Raw genomic sequence first — 18,491 nt, forward strand, 5'->3', positions numbered from 1 at the left:
TTTGTAGTCTCTTTTTCAATGCTTCCCAACCTAATAGTAATGGCTATGATTCGCTTATTGAACACACTTATGCTAATAAATTTTTGGGAGATCATGGTGTGCGTTTAGATTTTGAACCGGTTACCTCAGAGGAAGTCGAGAAAATAATCTTGGGCTTTAGGAGCAATGCTGTTGGCGCTGATGGTGTGAATTTGAAAATGTTTCTCTATCTAATTCCATATTTGAGCCCTCACATTACATATATTATGAACAAATGTATCTTTACCGGTAACTTTCCGACAGCCTGGAAAATAGGGCGTAGGGTGCCCGTTCCCAAAAGCACTTATCACACTTTCGTCCTATTACTGTACTGCCTACAATGTCGAAAGTATTGGAGTCTATAGTCTGTAGGCAGTTGGCGTCCTTTTCGAGGAACAGAGGGCTTCTACCCTGCACTCAGTCAGGCTTTCGTATTAACCACAGTACTGCCTCCGCTCTGCTGACAATTGTGGATGATTTGTTTAGAGCTCACGTCAACTTCGAAAACACTTGTTTAATTCTACTGGACTATAGCAAGGCTTTCGACACCGTTGTTCTTAAAAATTTTAATTGCTAAGCTTAAACATTTTAGTCTGGGATATATAAATTTAAATTTTTTTAAAAACTACTTTGCAAATCGCGTTCATAGTGTCGTATTGGCTGGCGAAGCCTGCAAGTTTTGTGTTGTATCAGAGGGCGTAGCCCAACGGAGTATCCTGGGACCAATACTCTTTTCTTTATACACGTCCGACTTTCCTAGTTTTCTCAAACACTGCAAGACACATCCATATGCGGACGATACTCAGCTTTATCATTCTTTCCAATGAAGATCTTGAAATCGTCAGTCGAGTCGCCCATGGATTGAAACTTAACGAATCAAAAACACAACTGATGGTATTTGGACGGCGTCGAGAGGAGATTGTTAGTAATAATGATTTTATAGTAAACCTAAACGGAACTATTATTAGTCCGGTTAATAAGTGCAAAAATCTAGGTTTAACGATTCATTGTGATTTGCGCTTTCTGGATCATGTCTATGCCTTCTTACCTCTCCATCTCAGGGTCGTGAAAAAGAAACGCATTAATTAATTAAATTCGTAATTTAATAGTGAGGTAAGACAATGCCTAGGCTAGCTCATTAACAACCGAGAAAAATTAATAAAGTAGAAAAGAAAAAAAATATATATACTAAACCAAAGCCAGGTTGGAAGGCGGCGAAGGGCACCTCGGTCAGTCCCGGAAGGTGGTAGGTAGGCGCCACGTGATTCGAAAAAGGTAGACTTATCAACCCGAGGTTCCAACCCGTAAAGGAAATAAACAAGTGAATCACGAACAATAATTTATTTCCTTCAACCTGGTGGTAGGTGTGAGTGTCAAATCTCACCTTCAAGTTTTGGCGGTGCAAAAGAATGTAAGACACTATAATTTAAGGCTATAAGTTCCGCAAACCGTTCTTGAAGAGAACAGGCCACTTAAGCTACCCAAACCTCAAGATGTCCCGAACGTTACACAGCTGTCTGTCACTATCCCGGGAACCAAGCCAAGATGGAATGGTGGCTCAATGAGACAGCCGCAGGTGGGCAGTCTCAGTTAACCCAGCAAAGTCCGTCCGGAAAGCCGGCTGCTCGATAGGGGAAACTCCACAACTAAACATGTACCCAAGAGACAGCATACACTGCAAGACACCAAGTCTGGTCTGGTATTCCGGTGAAAGAAGAAACCACGTGGAAGGTTTGCGGGAAACGGAGCAACAATACGTACAATACTAATTAAAAAAAAAAAAAAAACCCTAAAATAAAATCGGCATAAATTGAGGAACACTGATTAGGTGGCGAAATGGTTCCAAAAGGTAACTTACCTCGATTCGAGGGTTTTCTGGAAATATGGGGCAATGACAATTCTTTTCAAAATCCCTCGTTGAGGAAGATTCCCATTCCAAACTCCAAATAGATCCAAAAGTATGGGAAATCATAAATTAGTGACCAATTCACATATCCCCCTCTTATTGGGGTAGCACTACCGGCTCAAAAAGAAATCGGTCACACAAAAGAAAACCTGCCACAACCCCAAGCTTCAAAAGCTAGCGTACAAAATGCCGGACGATTCAGACAACCAGTTTTATTAAAAGGCTAAACGGGCACAAAAAATTAGAGGGAAAACGCCACTCTTGCCAACCTAGTCGACGGTACGCCGCCAGTAGAAAGAACAACCGAACTATATCTGTGGTGATGGCCGTATGGCCCGTGCCAAAGAATCGAGGTTGCGTCAACGAGATCGAATTACCCGAACGCTATCTATGGTGGCGACCGGACGGCCAGTCACAGAAAATCGAGGAAGAATAGGTTAAGAAATAAAACAATGTTTACTAGGCTCGCCAAGGAATACCGAAGCAATGAAAAGCAAATGCGGTCCCTAGTCTCATAGAGTGACAGATGGTAATGGTTATGACTCCTTCTAATGCGCAACTAATACTCTGTTTTTTTGCATTAGTATCTCTCAGTAAACCGGTGTCACTTAAGAGAAAACCAAGCGAACAAGGGGCCACGCACACAGCCGTTGCAGCATAAAATTTTTATGGTTCGGCAACACAATCGGCCGGGGAGTACAAGTCCGAAACTAAAGGAACCGAGTCTACAAAAGAACATGTGTTCAAACCTAATAAACAAGAATTTTAATGGTTAAGAAGCACTCGCCAAACAGCAAAAGGTGAAGGAAATGGACAGTACAATTAATTCTACAAGGTACTAATAAAATAAACCTGTTACTTAGCAAATGTGCCAGCACTGGTACTTTAAAAATGCTAAATTTTACCATTGAAATATGAAACCGTCACAGCCTGTCTGAGGTTTGCAAATGGTTTGCGGAAATTCGATCATATCACTCAAAGTTTCATTAACTCGGGATGGTTTACTATGCAAGAAAGGTTTGAAATTAACTTTTGCCGTTTTTTATATAAAATTCTACTCCATCGTGAACCTATCTATTCATATGATAAGTTGGTTAGAGGTGTCCATACCCATAACAGGCTAACTCGTAGTCGTGAACTCCTTAGGGTACCTAAGCATCGTACAACCTTATTTCAATGTTCTTTCACGTACCAGGCCTCAAAATGTTTTAATAAATTACCTTCCAGTGTCAGATGTACCCCCCGATCTCAATTTTCAATGAAAGGTTATTTACTTTCTACCGTTCTATTAAACATGAGTAATCTTATACTACAGTAATCTGTGACAATCGTACATTACTCTCGTTATAATGATATACTTTGGTTATCTTGTTATTCTCTTAGTCTGTGTTTTGGATATTTTATATGTTATTTGGTTAATCTGGTGGTTGTATGAGTAACTCTGTTGAATACCGCCACCTACTTTATAAGTTTTTGTAAATATTCTGTCAACATGAATAAAGACATATTATTATTATTATTATTATTATTATTATTAGTATTAGTATTAGTATTATTAGTATTATTATTATTATTATTATTACTATTATTATTATTATTATTATTATTATTATTATTATTTTGGTCGGTTCTGGTAAAAAATGCGAACTTTCATTTTAATTGTAATTTGCCCGTTATCGATCAAATTTTAATGCAGTTAAAATTATTAATGGTCAAGTTTGGACGGCGTCTGTATAAGCTTTTAAAAGCATTTAAAGTTCACCATGAACAATGGCAATTCTCCTTCTCTCCAGATTTTCATTAATTTTAAAGCAAGAAAATTTCGATTTTAACAAAAGTTTTCCCGGGCAACAAATGCATCGCGAGCTGCCCCAGCGGGTTTTTGTCTTAGAGAAATATTAAGCCCAACTCTTACGTTACGTTGTTATAGTTAAAACGGATTTTCTATTATTGTCGGAGTTTACTTAAAAAACTCCCAAACGAGAGACGCGGTCTGACCGATAACGCTCCCGGCTTCGAGAATTTTAAAGCCTTCAGCCGCGAATCTCAGTAGAAATCCCTCTAATCTCACTGTAAATTCCCCTGATTCTAACTATTTCTCCTATTAATTGTCATTTATTGTTCTTCTACTTACCACTACATACCAACTAAACAAAACATAGCAATTTGGACACTTCATTATTACTAAATCGCAATAATTGTTCTCTTGAAGTGATTTTTCAAAAAGGAAATAAAACATATTTCATTTCATTAAAAATTTTTATTAGTTTTTTGCCTCGGGGGCTTACTTAATTTGATGGTAACAACCATAGGGGTGACAAATAATTTTATATCCCACACAAAAGCTACAAAGCTAATAGAATACAATGCAAAGAATAATGTTTCCAAATGATAAAAAAATCAAAATATTATCTTAGCTTTAATTATAAACTATATGGCTAAGCAAGTTGTTTCCTACCTAAGTAATATAAAAAGATATTTAATTCTTCGTGGGGATTTAAAAAGCAATGCCTAGTTTTTCTCTAGTCTCTACTCGATATTAACAAATGTATAAAGAATATTCGAAAAAAAAAAACACAACTGTCAACTGTTGTAGTGACGGCATGATGATGCATGGCCAACTAAGTAACTATTTTATTTTTGGCTAATTCTGGCTTTAATATACTCCACTACTCTAAAATACTCAATGATACAAACGGCTGCGAGCGAATTTTTCTCACATTTCTGGGATATCACCCATGGATTTGGGAGCAATCGGATGTTTTCGGAAATATTTCCCGCGCTTTGAATTTTAACGTTTGTCAATTTTCACTCAGTGAATGTATTCGTGTTGTTTTGCAATAATGTATGACAAAACTAATACTCGTTGAAAAACTATACTATTAAACACCTTTTAGTGACCAAATTTGTTGCAAAATATACTATTAGAAGTGAAAAAGAACCTTTTCCTTTCATGAAATAATCTACAGGGCTTCCAATTTAAAAAATATAAATTGCTGTGCTTTTTCTGGTACACTTTGCATGTAAATATGTAATATTAAATCTACAGATTAAACAGCACAACTTTTTTTCTAAAATGTTAACTAAAAATTTTAGAGAGAGTATTTATTTATAAAGGATCACCCGTTGATCACTAAATTCTTTTAAAAATTAAAATGCCATATCACTGCTGTGAACTTGAAAAACTTTTTTTTAATCTGTCAGATGGCGATTTTCTTACGCTCCTTTTTCTATATATTTTAGTCACCGAGTAGAATTAACATAAGAGTTTGTTTTTCATTCTAAAAAAATTCAAAAAAAAACCTGTCGAGTTTGAATTTTTGACACGGCATATTCCGAAAACTAAAATAAACGAAATGCAGGAAGATATTTTTTTTATTTGCGAGGAAACAATATTTTATTCACCACTTCATATTTCAAAATCACGCTTAATCATGGCAAGAAACCTTATCTTTGTTTATCATACTTCGGGAGTACGGAAAATGTGACGGTTAGTTACCGTCGGGCGTTATACGATAATTATCCTGAAAAATTACTCTCTCGGGTTCGCGGCGGCTGTATTTCAAATAATTAAGCGCGGGTAATCCTCGCATATATACCTGAAACTAGGAATACTTAAACCGCCCCCACAACCGCCCTCGTCGCCCTTTGGTAAATCCCCTTCTCGGGGGAAAAACGCTCGGCATCATAAATAATGATTAATGTTCTCATTCGCTTTTCAAAATATTTCTCACACCGCCGCCGCCGCCGCCCCGACGAAGTAAAATATCTCCGATTCGCGTCTCTTTCACCCGTCTGTTATGTCATGGAACACGAGAAGGCTGCATGGACGACAGACGGTGGCCTGTACATTTCGCGCAAATTAATTGCCGAAAATAAATAACCAAAATTGAGATAAGATGGATTTAAAAAAAAATTAATCTATTCCCGTCTGTAAAATACATCAATACACACCGATCTAGAGTGCTGGAAGCGTCACTTTTCCACGTCGGATTTTTCGGAGATATATTCCACGCTTTGAATTTTGACGTCTGTCAATTCTGACGGTCATGTCAGTGAATATATTCTTGTTTTGCGAAAATGTACCCAGAAAAAGTATAGTATGCAACACGCTCGGTAAATTTTTTAACTCACGAGTTTATTTTACACGAGCGGAGCGAGTGTTTAGTAAATGTTTACCGCCCTTGTTGCGTAATATACTATTCCAATTTTCAAACAGTATAGGTAACAATATTGGTATTACCAATTTCAATTCAATAGGTAATACCTACCTATCAATACCTGTGAGACAACAAACTCAGGTACTATTTAATCCAGATTGTCTTCCAATTGCCAAGGCGAATTCAACTGTAAGAGAGGAATATCTTCAAAACTTTGATTTCGGTGTAGACTTTGCTAGGAACCTAGCCAATCTTCAGTTGTCACCGCTGCGAGGTCACGTTTCCAATACCCAGAGACACTTTGAAGCTACCCCCTCATGGAGTAGGCCGGTGGCGGCCGTCTAAATGGATTTTTAGAGACAGTAGAAGAACCACACGTTTATCAAGAGGCGTATACAAAAAGAGATTCTTATATTCAGCAGATGAATTTTTTACAAAGGAAGCCTTACTCTGGTACCGGGCTAAGCATTTCATCAGCTGGGGTGATCTGACCTCACAACTTAAGAGAGATTTCCAATCACATGATTAAGAACACAGCCTATGGGGCGAGATTATACGTAGAACACAAGGCGTACTTAGAAATCTTGGGGCTATACTAAATCTTTTTCGAAAATTCAGTGATTAGCCCTCCGAAGAAACGGGGCTCCAATTAATTCGCAGAAATCTACTACCGATCATCCAGAGTAGTACTTTGAAGACCTCATCGCTTGGCGAACTTGTCGGGTACGGCAGGGAAATTGATGAGGCCGAATCGAGGCTTCAACGATTTCAGCCTCCGCCAACAAGCTATAGGAGCCCTCTGGAAGCCGATTTAGCATATCACAAGCCAGTTAACTACCCGGGGATAACAATTCCAACTATTTCCAAACGGTTTTTCCGGAGAGACCTCGCCGAGTTCAACAATCAATATGACTGCTGATAGTTCGTCAATTTGACAGATTTCCTTTTGTATCATTCCCAAATTATAAAAATTACCTTCATTTAATATCTCCAGATCTCAAAGTGATCCACTCTCTATACTGTGTCTAAACTCATTTCCTGCAAAATCGATTCATTTGTGACGTTGCGTTTTGCTACCTACGGACGTACAAAACGCTTCAAAATCCGCAACCCCAGCGCCTAACAATCGCGTCAAACCGCAAAGGGTCGATACCACTCGCCGATAGTGTCCCCAAACTAAGCCTCGAATTTGACCACTTTCCACTTTGCAACCGGATACTTCAAAGCAATGCTCGAAATAGCCGATGATCATGATGGATGCGTTAAATTTACGATGCGCTTAGACTGGACGACACATCTTGAACATTCCATAGACGATATTTCCCAGAACAGTGAGTTGTCATTTACCTGCTTACGTGGAAATTAACAGTACTGTTATTTAATTTCAAAGAATGGTATTTTATAACTACCATTATGCTCATAGTAAAAGATGGGACGTCTGTTTTATAGCGGACGAAGTATTTCTCAAATAATATAAGCTCTCAAAAGAGTCTTCAAGTTTATAAATACAATTAGCAAATGCTTAGTTATTATTATTAGAAAGTTTGTTGAGTATTTGCACTCTTTGGGGTAGTGAAAGTCAAAATCTCTCTGGATCACCGAATGGTAAAATACCTATGATGTATTCTACAATAAATTGTAATGCACATGCAACATACAAAATGTTTTGTTATTAGCGGTTTTTTTTTTAGATTCTACAGCATGGTATCTAGTGCTGTCAACCCTAAGGAATGACGTATTATATCAGTTTATTATATTCACTAAGGCATACCACTTTTCAGTTGCATTATTTTAGTCATTGTAAAAAGACTCAATGTATTTTTTTATGCCATTTTGACGGCAGCTTTTTTTTTTACAATGTCATTGGTGAGTTCCAATGAAAAATATTTGGATTATAATGAAAAATTGACAAATTGTCGCATTGAACTAATAATATATTCTATTTTTTATTTAATTTATGTTAAATAGGTTATTTTATTAAAATAGGATATATTTATTTGTAACGCATGTTTTATCGACAATTTTTTTAGTAATTTTCTGCGAAAGAGAAAAACAAGATAATCTGCATTTAAAATTTGTTTTAAAGTGTGTGTGTGGTGTGGCAGCAAGTATATTTTTAAAATGTAGAACCCGAACTCTTACACCGCAACCAAAATTTGATAACAATATCTCTCTCAGTTCTTTAATAGGCCATTTAATTTTTAATATCAGTTCTAACGCCTTACCTATCGCGCCACCATCGGCCCCTCTTAATAATCTTAAATATTACATAAAAACTCGCACTGCTAATTTTTATTTCGAATCTGTACGTTTATTTACTGCGCATGCTCAGAACTGATTTCAGAACCCCCGCTATCAATGATTTAACAGTGCATTTACTTATAACGATTTTTTCAATTATTTTTGTTTAAGAAACTCATAAGAAACCGCTTTGAACACGACCCCTTGGCGATAATTTAAAAAAGCACAATTACGAAGCAGGCAACATCGCTATTTGTCTCCGTCATTTTACCACTGCGTAGTCACGACGTTGTCGTTATCGTCGCCAGGATGATTTAGTCGTTTTAGGCGCGAATCATTATTGAACCAATTTCGTTTCAAATGGGGCACATTAGCGTAATATCTTAACTGCCGTAATCGACAGCGAAAGCACGTAATTTGGTAAAACGTAAACAAATACTTCTAAGGGTCTCGGGCCCCAAATCGATAGGGTTCTTTTACGTTCAGGCGTCTTCTTCATCTCGTTAAGGCCCGACTACCGTAATAAAACAGTTCCCTAAACAAGATAAAGGGTCCGGTAAACAATCGATAACTCCAAAATTGGATCCGACATGCGGGGTTCAGAAGTTTCCTCAGATGACTAATACGGATATAACCAATTCCGGACAAAAGTATTTTTGAAAGCCACCCGGTTATAACAGTTAAGGTTTCCACCAATTTGAAAAAAAAAGGAAAAAGAAGAAACGTCGCAAAAATAAAAAAAACGTATTTTCAATCTGTTTTAAAGCAAGTTATGAAATGGCCCGAGCATGCCCATATTGGATTAGCATAGACAATACCTCTGTATATCTAGTAGCTATATGGATAAGCCATACTCAAGGACTTGGCCTTTACAGAATGACGTATTTGAACTGGAATGTAATGTGAGTTTTTCACTAAGTAAGTTTCTCAAGATTTTTTCATTATTGATGGACCTAAAATTACAGATAATATATGTTCTGAGAACCCCCGGGGCACTCTGCTTAGCAAAGTGCTCACAAGAAATGGATTATATTAAACGTACATTTGGTACAGCATAGCAAACCCAGATTGCTAAATTAATAATATTTTTTCCGTTCCAGTTTCTAAATCAACTTACAATTAACGAGTTAGTTTAATCACAATAGATCATATCAACGATCAACTATATATTTTCACTAGACGCTGTAATCTTAGATATAATCTTCCTTAGGTTCATTAAAGCTGGAAAGAGCTAAATGTGCCAAATCATTTTTATTCTGACGAACTAATTACCCAGGAAGTTGCTAGTTGAAAATGCAAGAGTGCAAGCGATTTAGATTTTGATATAGATTTAATTAAATGAAAATATCATACACAACAACGTCGTTAATTGTTAGCATAGTTTTGTTCATTTTCATTCATAAGTTCATCTTTACCAGTACAAAAGTTATATCGATTAATGCAACTAAGACTCTCCAAGTCGTTAAGTCTCATTAAAGGAAACTAATACCCTGAAGCCGGATAGCTGCGTACACTTCAGAATTCGCTGCGGTTATCGGTGCACTGCACCTCTCAATAAATACGAAGGTACGTTGGAGAAAATCTAGCAGTAAAGGCTACAAGATATTCAAAGGTTTCGGGCTGTTTTTGCGTTACTTTTGCCGCGACCCACATCGATGAACCCCTTTATTTTCGAAACTACGGATAACGCTTAATAGTCCGAAAGCCACCCTCACGTGTCAATCAGACATTCTATCCCACGAAGCCTTCACCTTGGAAATGCGATGGGTTGTTTTGAAATTCGCCCAAGTTGATAATTTCATTCAGCGATAATTATAAGTGAAGCGGGAGTTTTTTTTTGTTATTACAAAAATGTCGTCTGTAGGTCAAGTGAAACTTCTAACCAAACAATTAGGTATTGAAAATTAATCAAAAATATATTTTATCTGTATCTTTAACATTTTTTTCTGCAACAAATTCCGAACGCATGCATGTAAGTCGTCGATGTCGCCGATGACAATGCAAACACCTGTTTTGTTACAAATGTTAATTTATTTGCCTAACAGATTTAACAATGTACATTAAAATTTAAAAAACGAACAAAAGTTTTAAAAGTCTTACTCTCGTCCAATGGGTTTTTGGTAGGTTGACACTGAGTTATTTTAGAGACGAATTAAATACATTACGCTATACATATTTAACTGGTTAAAAGTACGTCTGATTTGGAATCGAAAAACACCGAAACATCACGAGGAGTCACGCAAAACGTATATCCAAAACGAAATGAATACACCGGGCATACTTTTAAAACACAATCGAAATATTGATGTGAGCAAAGGCACTAATTGAAGATTAACCGCGAGGAGGTTAGAGAGAGACAAACTCGGGAGTGAGAGGAACGCATAGGGTCTGCTGGGGTGGTTGAAGGTCGGCGGTCGCGTCGGGCAATGACAATGTCGAACTACCACCGGCTGTCACGCGAGGACCCATATTGTCATAGTGGGGAGTTGCGCAGGGACGTCTCGGAAGGGTCGCCATTCCGTGGTAAACCGGTTTAGACCTGTGCGGCAAGTCTAACAAATCCGGACACCTGGACACATCGACCGTTCCAGGATCCCTACTCACCGACACCGAAATGAAAATATTCCCATACGCCCCTGCAGGGAGAGCACTGGTCGAAAACTCTGGCGGAGGTGGAAACACGACCATAGGCAATGGGTCGCGTTCTATGGTGATATGTACGGGTGGCTCGACGATCTCCAAATCAGGACCGATCGCTTCGGTACTACCCGTTCCCCTATCCGTAGTTGTGGCTATGCTGACGTCGAGCAGTTTCTTTTCTTGGTCCGTGAAACTGACGCTCTCCTGCATGTTCCGCCTCCGCGCACGGTTATTCCTACGTACGCAACACACTGTCGTGATTGTTATCACAGTCGATAGCACTAGCACGGCACTCGTTATCATAACGCCCCACCATACCGCCTTAGAGTCAGTTTTGCTTAACGTGGTCGCGGTCACGACTTCCGGCAACACTAATGTCACATTAACCGACGAAACGTCGAGAACATTCCTCGCGACGCACGTGTACAACCCGCCGTCGATCTCGCTGACGTTGTATATGCTTATGTTCGACCACTTATCTAGCAGTCCTTCTTCGGCTTCGATGATCAACCACGTGTGATTGATGGGGTAGCTTTCGTAGAGCCAAAACACTTGTGGTTCAGGATCCCCCAGAACGTGACAACCGAAACTTACGTTACCACCGGCTTCCGCTTGAACCTCTCGCTGAGGATAAGCGAACACTTGCGGAGCACAAGCGAACTCTTGGGAGTTGACGTCTTTCCACCGTCGACCGCGTAGTAGATCAGGTTCCGCGCAAGTGAGCGACGCCGACGTCAACTTGCTCGCCAGAAACCAATCCCGGAAGACTCTCAGCTCGCAGTCGCACCTCCACGGGTTACCTTCCAGCAGAAGCGTCTTCAAGTGAGCGAAATTCATGAACGAAGTCTCGGATAAATTGGTCAGGAGGTTGTAACGCAGGTTTAACGTTTCCAACTCCACGACGTTCACGAACGCGTCCTGGTCTACGACTTGCAGGCGACAACTTTCCAACTCCAAAGTTCTCAAGTACGGCAGCGGCGGGAACTGAGCTCTAACGAGCTTTCCCAAGGGGTTGCCGTTCAAATAGAGCACCCGCAGCCGCTCGTTGCCGTAAAACGTCCGGGGATGTAGACTCGAGATTTCGTTGTTGGACAAATCGACTTCCACCAGAATAATAAGGTCCTTGAAGGCATCTTTGTCGATTTCGTATATACCGGAGTGGGATAGGTAAATACGTTGTAGATGAATTAGACCCGCAGACTGAAACACCGCAGTGGGGAGCGAAGAGAGGGAGTTGCCGGAGAGATCCAGGACCTGCATGCCCTCGTCGAGGTTGGTAGGCACTGCGATTAGCCCTTGTTTCTGGCAGTAGGCCGTTTTTTTCCCGGAACTCCACTTGCAGCGGCAGGGGTTGGGGCAGTCCGTCCAGTCGGGTGCCGCTAAGGCTAGCGAGATGGTCAGCAGAAACACAAACGCTGTTGCCATGTCCCGCGATCATATTGGCTCCAAGGCTATATCCTTCGACATCTTAACCCACCGCAGGATCACAATCTGGTAACCAGGGGGTCCGAAAATTTTGTTTGGCAACTGGAGAAAAATAACCAAAAAAAAAAACTGCCGATTAAGTGATTTCAAGTCGGAAGCTAACAAACTACGCTGCTACTAATTGAGCTACAAACACCGTCAAGTTAAACAAATCGGCAATGACAAATTAAATTTAATCGAGATGTTTTTTTGCCGTCGAATATGCAACATTTAAATTCCAAAATTTTGAGCAACTCATTAAAATTTAAATTGGGCAAAATCATTTTAACCTTCCGTTTGTACGCTTCCTCTTTCCGTAAGTGGCATAATAATGATATATTTTTTAAATTAGGTCCCAAGGGAGATGCTTCCCACGTTTCCGGGTTAACTGGTTCCTTCTTTTTTGGAGAGAAGTGGCTAGGATTCAGAAGTGATCTAGGCGCGATTTTTTTCTTAAGTATAGTACAGGCAAAGACCTGTGTTGAATGTTGGAACTAAGCACTCTTAGGGACTAGCACAAGGGGACAACGGGTACTGTCCAGGCAAAAAAACTGTGGTAGCACAAATAATTCAATCAGGTAATAATTTGCGAAGTCTTTTCGGCGGACTATGGTTAGCAAATATTCCATTGTGACTCTGACAGTAATGCTAGGTACTTCAGGTACTAGTAAGCTGCTAAAGCAGGTAAAAGGAGACACTAACCTAGGTGAGACTTTCCGAGGAACGCATTGATTATGGATGGTTTGATTAGTAGTGCAAGAAACGGTATTTCACTGCGTCGCCAACATAATGACAAGTACCAACCAACACTGCTGGCCAATTCGGTGATTGTCAAACGATATTGTCGCGATCCACGTGGTAACTCTACAGTCACTTCACTGTACATCCATCAAATCACACCTGGTACACACTGTCACATTAAGGGAGTCACCTTTCGAAGGGAGTATTTCGTACCAATTTCTATGCGGCGAATGTATAGAAATCGGGTCGTTAGTCTCGCGCGTTCAGTTTGTTTATTTCCGAGTCCCGATCTAAGAATAGACTGGCGTCGCGACGCAGCGATTCGCAGCGCTCGACACGTAGGTTAGCCGCACTATGATGTTCGTCCGCAGGTTTTGTGGGTCGCGTTCTCCCCCGTATTTGTTGCGTCGGCGTCGAGATGCGCCGCCCTACCCTATGCAGCAAGAACCTGCTGCTTCTCTATAGCGTCCCGACGTCGATTATTATACGCATTTTCTATAGATTTATAACAATTGATTTTCGGTTAGTAATTAATCACCGGGTAGTTTTGGCATTTTTGGATGCGCGACGCTCGCCTGGTAGGGGGAACTGGGGCTCGTGGCCGTCGTCGTCACTCTTCGAACAACTCGTCTAGACGTCTACCGCAATAGTTTTCGCAGATCGCCCCTTGACCACCGACTGGCAACCATTTTTATACAGAATATTCAGTACACTAAAATCAAATTAGGTATGACTCTGACGTATAGAAGGCGCCACCTAAATGTTTCTTTGGCCTTTTGAAAGGAAATCATTTTTTGTACGTACTTGTTTTAGCCGGTTCTACGGTGTACACCGTTTTACACAATTTAATATAATGTAGTAATATAAACGACCATGCCCATAACATGCAGATAAAAATAACTACTAATTATAGGATGTTGATTTACCTCGATTAAGGATGTTAATTTAGTTTGAACCTTGTCAAATGAGATAATATTCATAAATTTTCATAGCTTTCATCTTGACTGCACTTAAGGCACTTTTTCCGATATTGTCTCAAGCTACATGCGCTACGCATGATTCCGATGCATGTCGTCGAAATGTAAAGCAAAACAAACACTTTAGGACGACATTAAAAACACAAAAAAGTCGTGTGTGCGCAATGTCGCGTTTCCATATCAACTCTGCACTGAAAACAACTGCGTTCACTGTGTTCACTGTATTCACTGTGTCTGCAGTGAGTTTCACGGAATCATGCAGAATTTAGCAAGTTATTGAAAACATGTTATTATTTTAATTATTTAAATTTAATCATCAGTTAATTATTATTGTTTAAATTTATATTAACAAAAAACCTGGAGCAAAAAAAGATTATGTTAAATATGTTACAATACCAAAGATTCGGGTCAGAAAGTCTTCTTATGTCTTAAAAGAATCTCTGCTTTGGCGTTATTCGGCTAGAACACTTTTTCTTTTTGTAAGAATTAGATAAATTTTGTTGTATTTTCTGTTAAATATGGAGCTTGCCTTTCATAACATCTTTCTGAAACAAGGAAGATCAAAGATTTGCACTTAAGACAAAAAAGTTGTACTTTGAACCGAAACTAAACAAAAACCTAAGACCATGTCTTACCTAAATTAAAAGGACGAAACGCTTGAGGCAAGAATTCATTTCTTAGCAGAAATTTTTCGAAATCTTTATGAAATGATTTAGCATTTATCACAACAGCATTTTTTAATTTGTCAAGATTATTTATTATTGCTTTCAGATCAAGTGGTTAATGTGTTAGTTTCGTTTCCCACGGATCCGAGTCACTTTTCACACAGCTTGAATTTTGAAGTTTGTCAATTCTGACGTCGGTCAGTGAATGTTTTCATGTCATGTTGTTTTGCGAAAATGTACCCAAAAACTAACTGTCGTAGAAAAAGTATAGTATGCAACACGTTCGGTAAACTTTTTAAGTCAAACGCCGTTTACCGCACTTGTTGTATAATATACTATTATCCTTATAATTGGAAAATAATAATAGATAATATTCATTTTAATAATATTTATTTTATTATTATTTTTATATTAGATAATATCCATTTTATCTATGGATAGGAAACGATCCATATATCTGTTTTTTGAACTTTTACAATATACTAACAAATGGACTATGTAAGCCATAAACCTGCTTCAAAGGATCAATAACGTAAATTCCTTATATATATATATATATATATATATATATATATATATATATATATATATATATATATATATATATATATATATATATATATATATATATATATATATATATATATATATATATATATATATATATATGGGGGGGAGATACAAGGTCAACGGTAATTTTATTAAATAGGTCGACAGCGCCGAAAAGTATGGATTTTTAATCAAAATTTAAATAAACGAAGTTGGTTGATGTTGTCTAAGACATCAAATATATTAATGATTATAATTACTAATTAAATAATTCATTAAACAAAAATGTTTCCGAAGCAAATCGTTACAAGAAAAGTTTTCCGAAACTTCGACGTAGGTAGGGTGAGGGGATCGCGAGAAACCCCGCTTTTCCTTCAGCAGAGTTGTTTAACTTTTCCCAGGGTCGTCAAGACTTCGATTAAACATACGCCAAACTAATCCTCCGGTTATTGTTTAGCCACTTTCCCTTGAGTCGTACTTCGTCCCTCAGAATCCCTCTCATCCTCCGGCATCAGGTTCTAGGGTTCAACCACCTCGGTTTCAAGGGGAGTTTTGATTTTGTTTACGAAATCCCACTGTGGGCTAAAAAATCGGCCCGAAAATGGATGGTTAATATTGAAAGTGTTATATCTCGCTTATTTATAACTTTGAGAATTTTAAACTTTCAACGTTATATACTTTGTTCCTTTCTCTATCTGACAATACCAAAAAGTCTTATCCAAGTTGTACCGTTTGCCGTCGGGAACGGTTTTTGTGGGACGCTGCAAATTTTTAAAAAATGCTTAATTAAAATTAAATGGAGCGGGCCCGATGGGACTTTATGGTATTGGCGAGAAGACCTCATTGACCTCCATCTTCCAGAAGAATGTCAACCTTCTTCGATCAATAAATATTGAGAAATAATCTTAAAATCTCATTTTAAATGGAAAAAACAGTTTAAAAATCAATTATCAATATTGAACGTTATATAATACTTTTGACAAATTGAAATTCTTAATTTAAATACTTTGGTCTTTCCTCTATCCAATGATACCAAAGATATTCACACAAATTATACCATTTGCCGCCGGGAACGGTTTTTGTGTGGCGCTGTAAATTTATTAGAAGTAATTAATTATATTTAAACGGAAGGGCCTGGGCAGAACTTTATGGTATCTGCCGATAGACCTCATTGACCTCCATCTTCGATAAAAATTTCAATCTACTTGAAGAAACCCAAATATTTTAAAAAATTAAAAGTCTGAAATTTTTGAGGAAAAACATTATAAATATGAAATTAATAAATCGAAAATATTAAATGAAAATTTAGGGCTGGGGTGGACATTATAGTATCTACTTAGGGACCTCATTGATATCCATCTATATTTTTTTAATATCTTCCCGACCCTCTATCTTCGTGCCAAACTTCAGATGAATCGGTTAATATAGACTTCAGTCCAAAATTTTCGTGAGCACTTGGACGTGATTTTTCCCAATAATTTATAATTTTGATTTTTTTTAAATATCTACGTTACTCCCAGAAGGTTGAAATTTTTATGGATCAATCGAGGTAACGGATAGCTTCGTTCCAAATAAGTAGACACAACTGTCGCTTTTACTAGTACCGTCTCTTTATTTAAAACGGGCAAAACCGCGTACTAATTTAAAATTAAAAATCGTCTTCGCCAAGGGTAGGCCTAACGCTGTGCATAATTAAGCTTCTCCAAGCTTAGTCTAGACGCTGAATTTGAAAGCGCTTTATTTTTTAATAAAATGACGCCTCGATGGCAGTTTATCGGAGACTGCCGAGTTAGCGAAAGGAAGTGAAAGGCGAGGCGGAATAAATGAGAAGCAAGAAAATGGAGTAAAAGAAATAAAATATCCAAGAGCGAATATTATGACCGTTGCGTTCAAGTTTACCAAACTGACGAAAAAAGAAAATTGAAAATGAAGACAAATTTAGAACCGAATAAAGATTGGCCAGTTACTCCTTGATTTTTTGTTGTGTTTACGATGTCCTACATTGGTTATATGAAATCCGAGCATTGCCGTAAAGGTGCGTACTCATTAAAGCCTTTTGGTCTGAACGGACAGAACGAACAGACCGCGTACGAACAAGCATAATAAGTAAACCTCGAGCAAAAGTTCGGTTTGTTCGACACGTTCGTCCTATTTCCAGGTTCGGCCATCTATTATTGCCGACTGTGTGGTGCGTAAAGCGTTTTTTCAAATTGCCATAATGAACACGACAGATGTTATGCTAGCTTTAAAATAAAAAATAAAAAGGAGAAGGCAAGAAAATTCTAAATGCGGAAATTATATATTAGGTGAGATGAGATTATCTACATGTTCAGAATTTTGCGAGAATGGCAGCATCAGAGTTTGAAGTAATACTTAATTTAGTAGAACCTAGAAAGAAAAAATACACAAAATTAAGAAAAGCAATACCAGCTAAAGATCAACTAGCTTTTGCATTAAAGTTTATAGCTTCATGGGATTCTTTCAATAATTATTTAAAATTTCAAAACAATCTATTAATCACAAAACATTCGCATTTTTAATTTTGAAAGTAGGTATAAAAGTAACATTTAATTTTTATATTTAGTAAATAATTACATTGGTAAAACTAACCAAAAACGTAATATTCCAATTCCAAATAGTACCTTCCTAACTAGGATCTCGATAGCTTGCTTCATTTACAAACGAACTTGTGCGACGAAGGAGTTGGAACGTATTTTGTAGAAATAATGCTAGCAGAAGTTTAAACCGAAGCAGTCGGAATGTGAATGGCTGCTGTTGCCCTACTATATTCATCAAAATGACCCATATCTCCTTGGAATAAAATATTATTGATTTGCTATTGGGCAACACACTTTACCATTTTACAATACTTTCTAATCTTGTTTGCAATCGGTGCAACTATCACAAAATTCTCTGGTTTAGATATCGCACTTTTTAATATGTCAAAAGCATCATCAATTTTGGAAACTTCTTTTCCCGCTGCTTTCTTTGAAAAAGTAAAGCGATTTCTTTTTGAGAGTTTATCTGGTGAATAGTTTGTTGAGTAGCAATACTTGTTTTTGTTGATGTCTGTCGTCTCTAAGAGTTTTGCTGCTGTCAAATTATTTTTTAATGTCTGTTTAAGTTTTGC

The 18,491-nt window shown here is 38.0% G+C and overlaps 1 protein-coding gene and 1 long non-coding RNA gene across 4 annotated transcripts; both read right to left on the minus strand.

Moving 5' to 3' along the window:
- Nucleotides 1-1,343: 1,343 nt before the first annotated feature.
- On the minus strand, nucleotides 1,344-2,372 carry LOC132704896 (uncharacterized). Its single transcript, XR_009619333.1, has 2 exons — nucleotides 1,877-2,372; nucleotides 1,344-1,783 (listed from the first exon to the last, which is right to left on the minus strand). It is a non-coding gene; the product is annotated as an uncharacterized LOC132704896 (long non-coding RNA).
- A 7,994-nt stretch (nucleotides 2,373-10,366) lies between these two features.
- On the minus strand, nucleotides 10,367-14,439 carry LOC132704613 (probable oxidoreductase PXDNL). 3 transcript variants are annotated; one of them, XM_060674728.1, is made up of 3 exons: nucleotides 14,097-14,439; nucleotides 13,132-13,882; nucleotides 10,367-12,492 (listed from the first exon to the last, which is right to left on the minus strand). In XM_060674728.1, exon 3 carries the CDS (start codon nucleotides 12,388-12,390, stop codon nucleotides 10,672-10,674), a length of 1,719 nt encoding a protein of 572 aa, XP_060530711.1. In that variant the 5' UTR covers nucleotides 12,391-12,492; nucleotides 13,132-13,882; nucleotides 14,097-14,439; the 3' UTR covers nucleotides 10,367-10,671. The 3 variants fall into 3 exon arrangements, with proteins under 3 accessions (XP_060530711.1, XP_060530712.1, XP_060530710.1); XM_060674729.1 differs by having other exon boundaries at nucleotides 13,234-14,439; XM_060674727.1 differs by having other exon boundaries at nucleotides 13,132-14,439.
- Between the last annotated feature and the right edge of the window lie 4,052 nt (nucleotides 14,440-18,491).

The sequence above is a fragment of the Cylas formicarius genome, unplaced genomic scaffold (genome assembly GCF_029955315.1).
Source record: "Cylas formicarius isolate icCylForm1 unplaced genomic scaffold, icCylForm1.1 PGA_scaffold_7__23_contigs__length_41026272, whole genome shotgun sequence".
Lineage (NCBI taxonomy): Eukaryota > Metazoa > Arthropoda > Insecta > Coleoptera > Brentidae > Cylas > Cylas formicarius.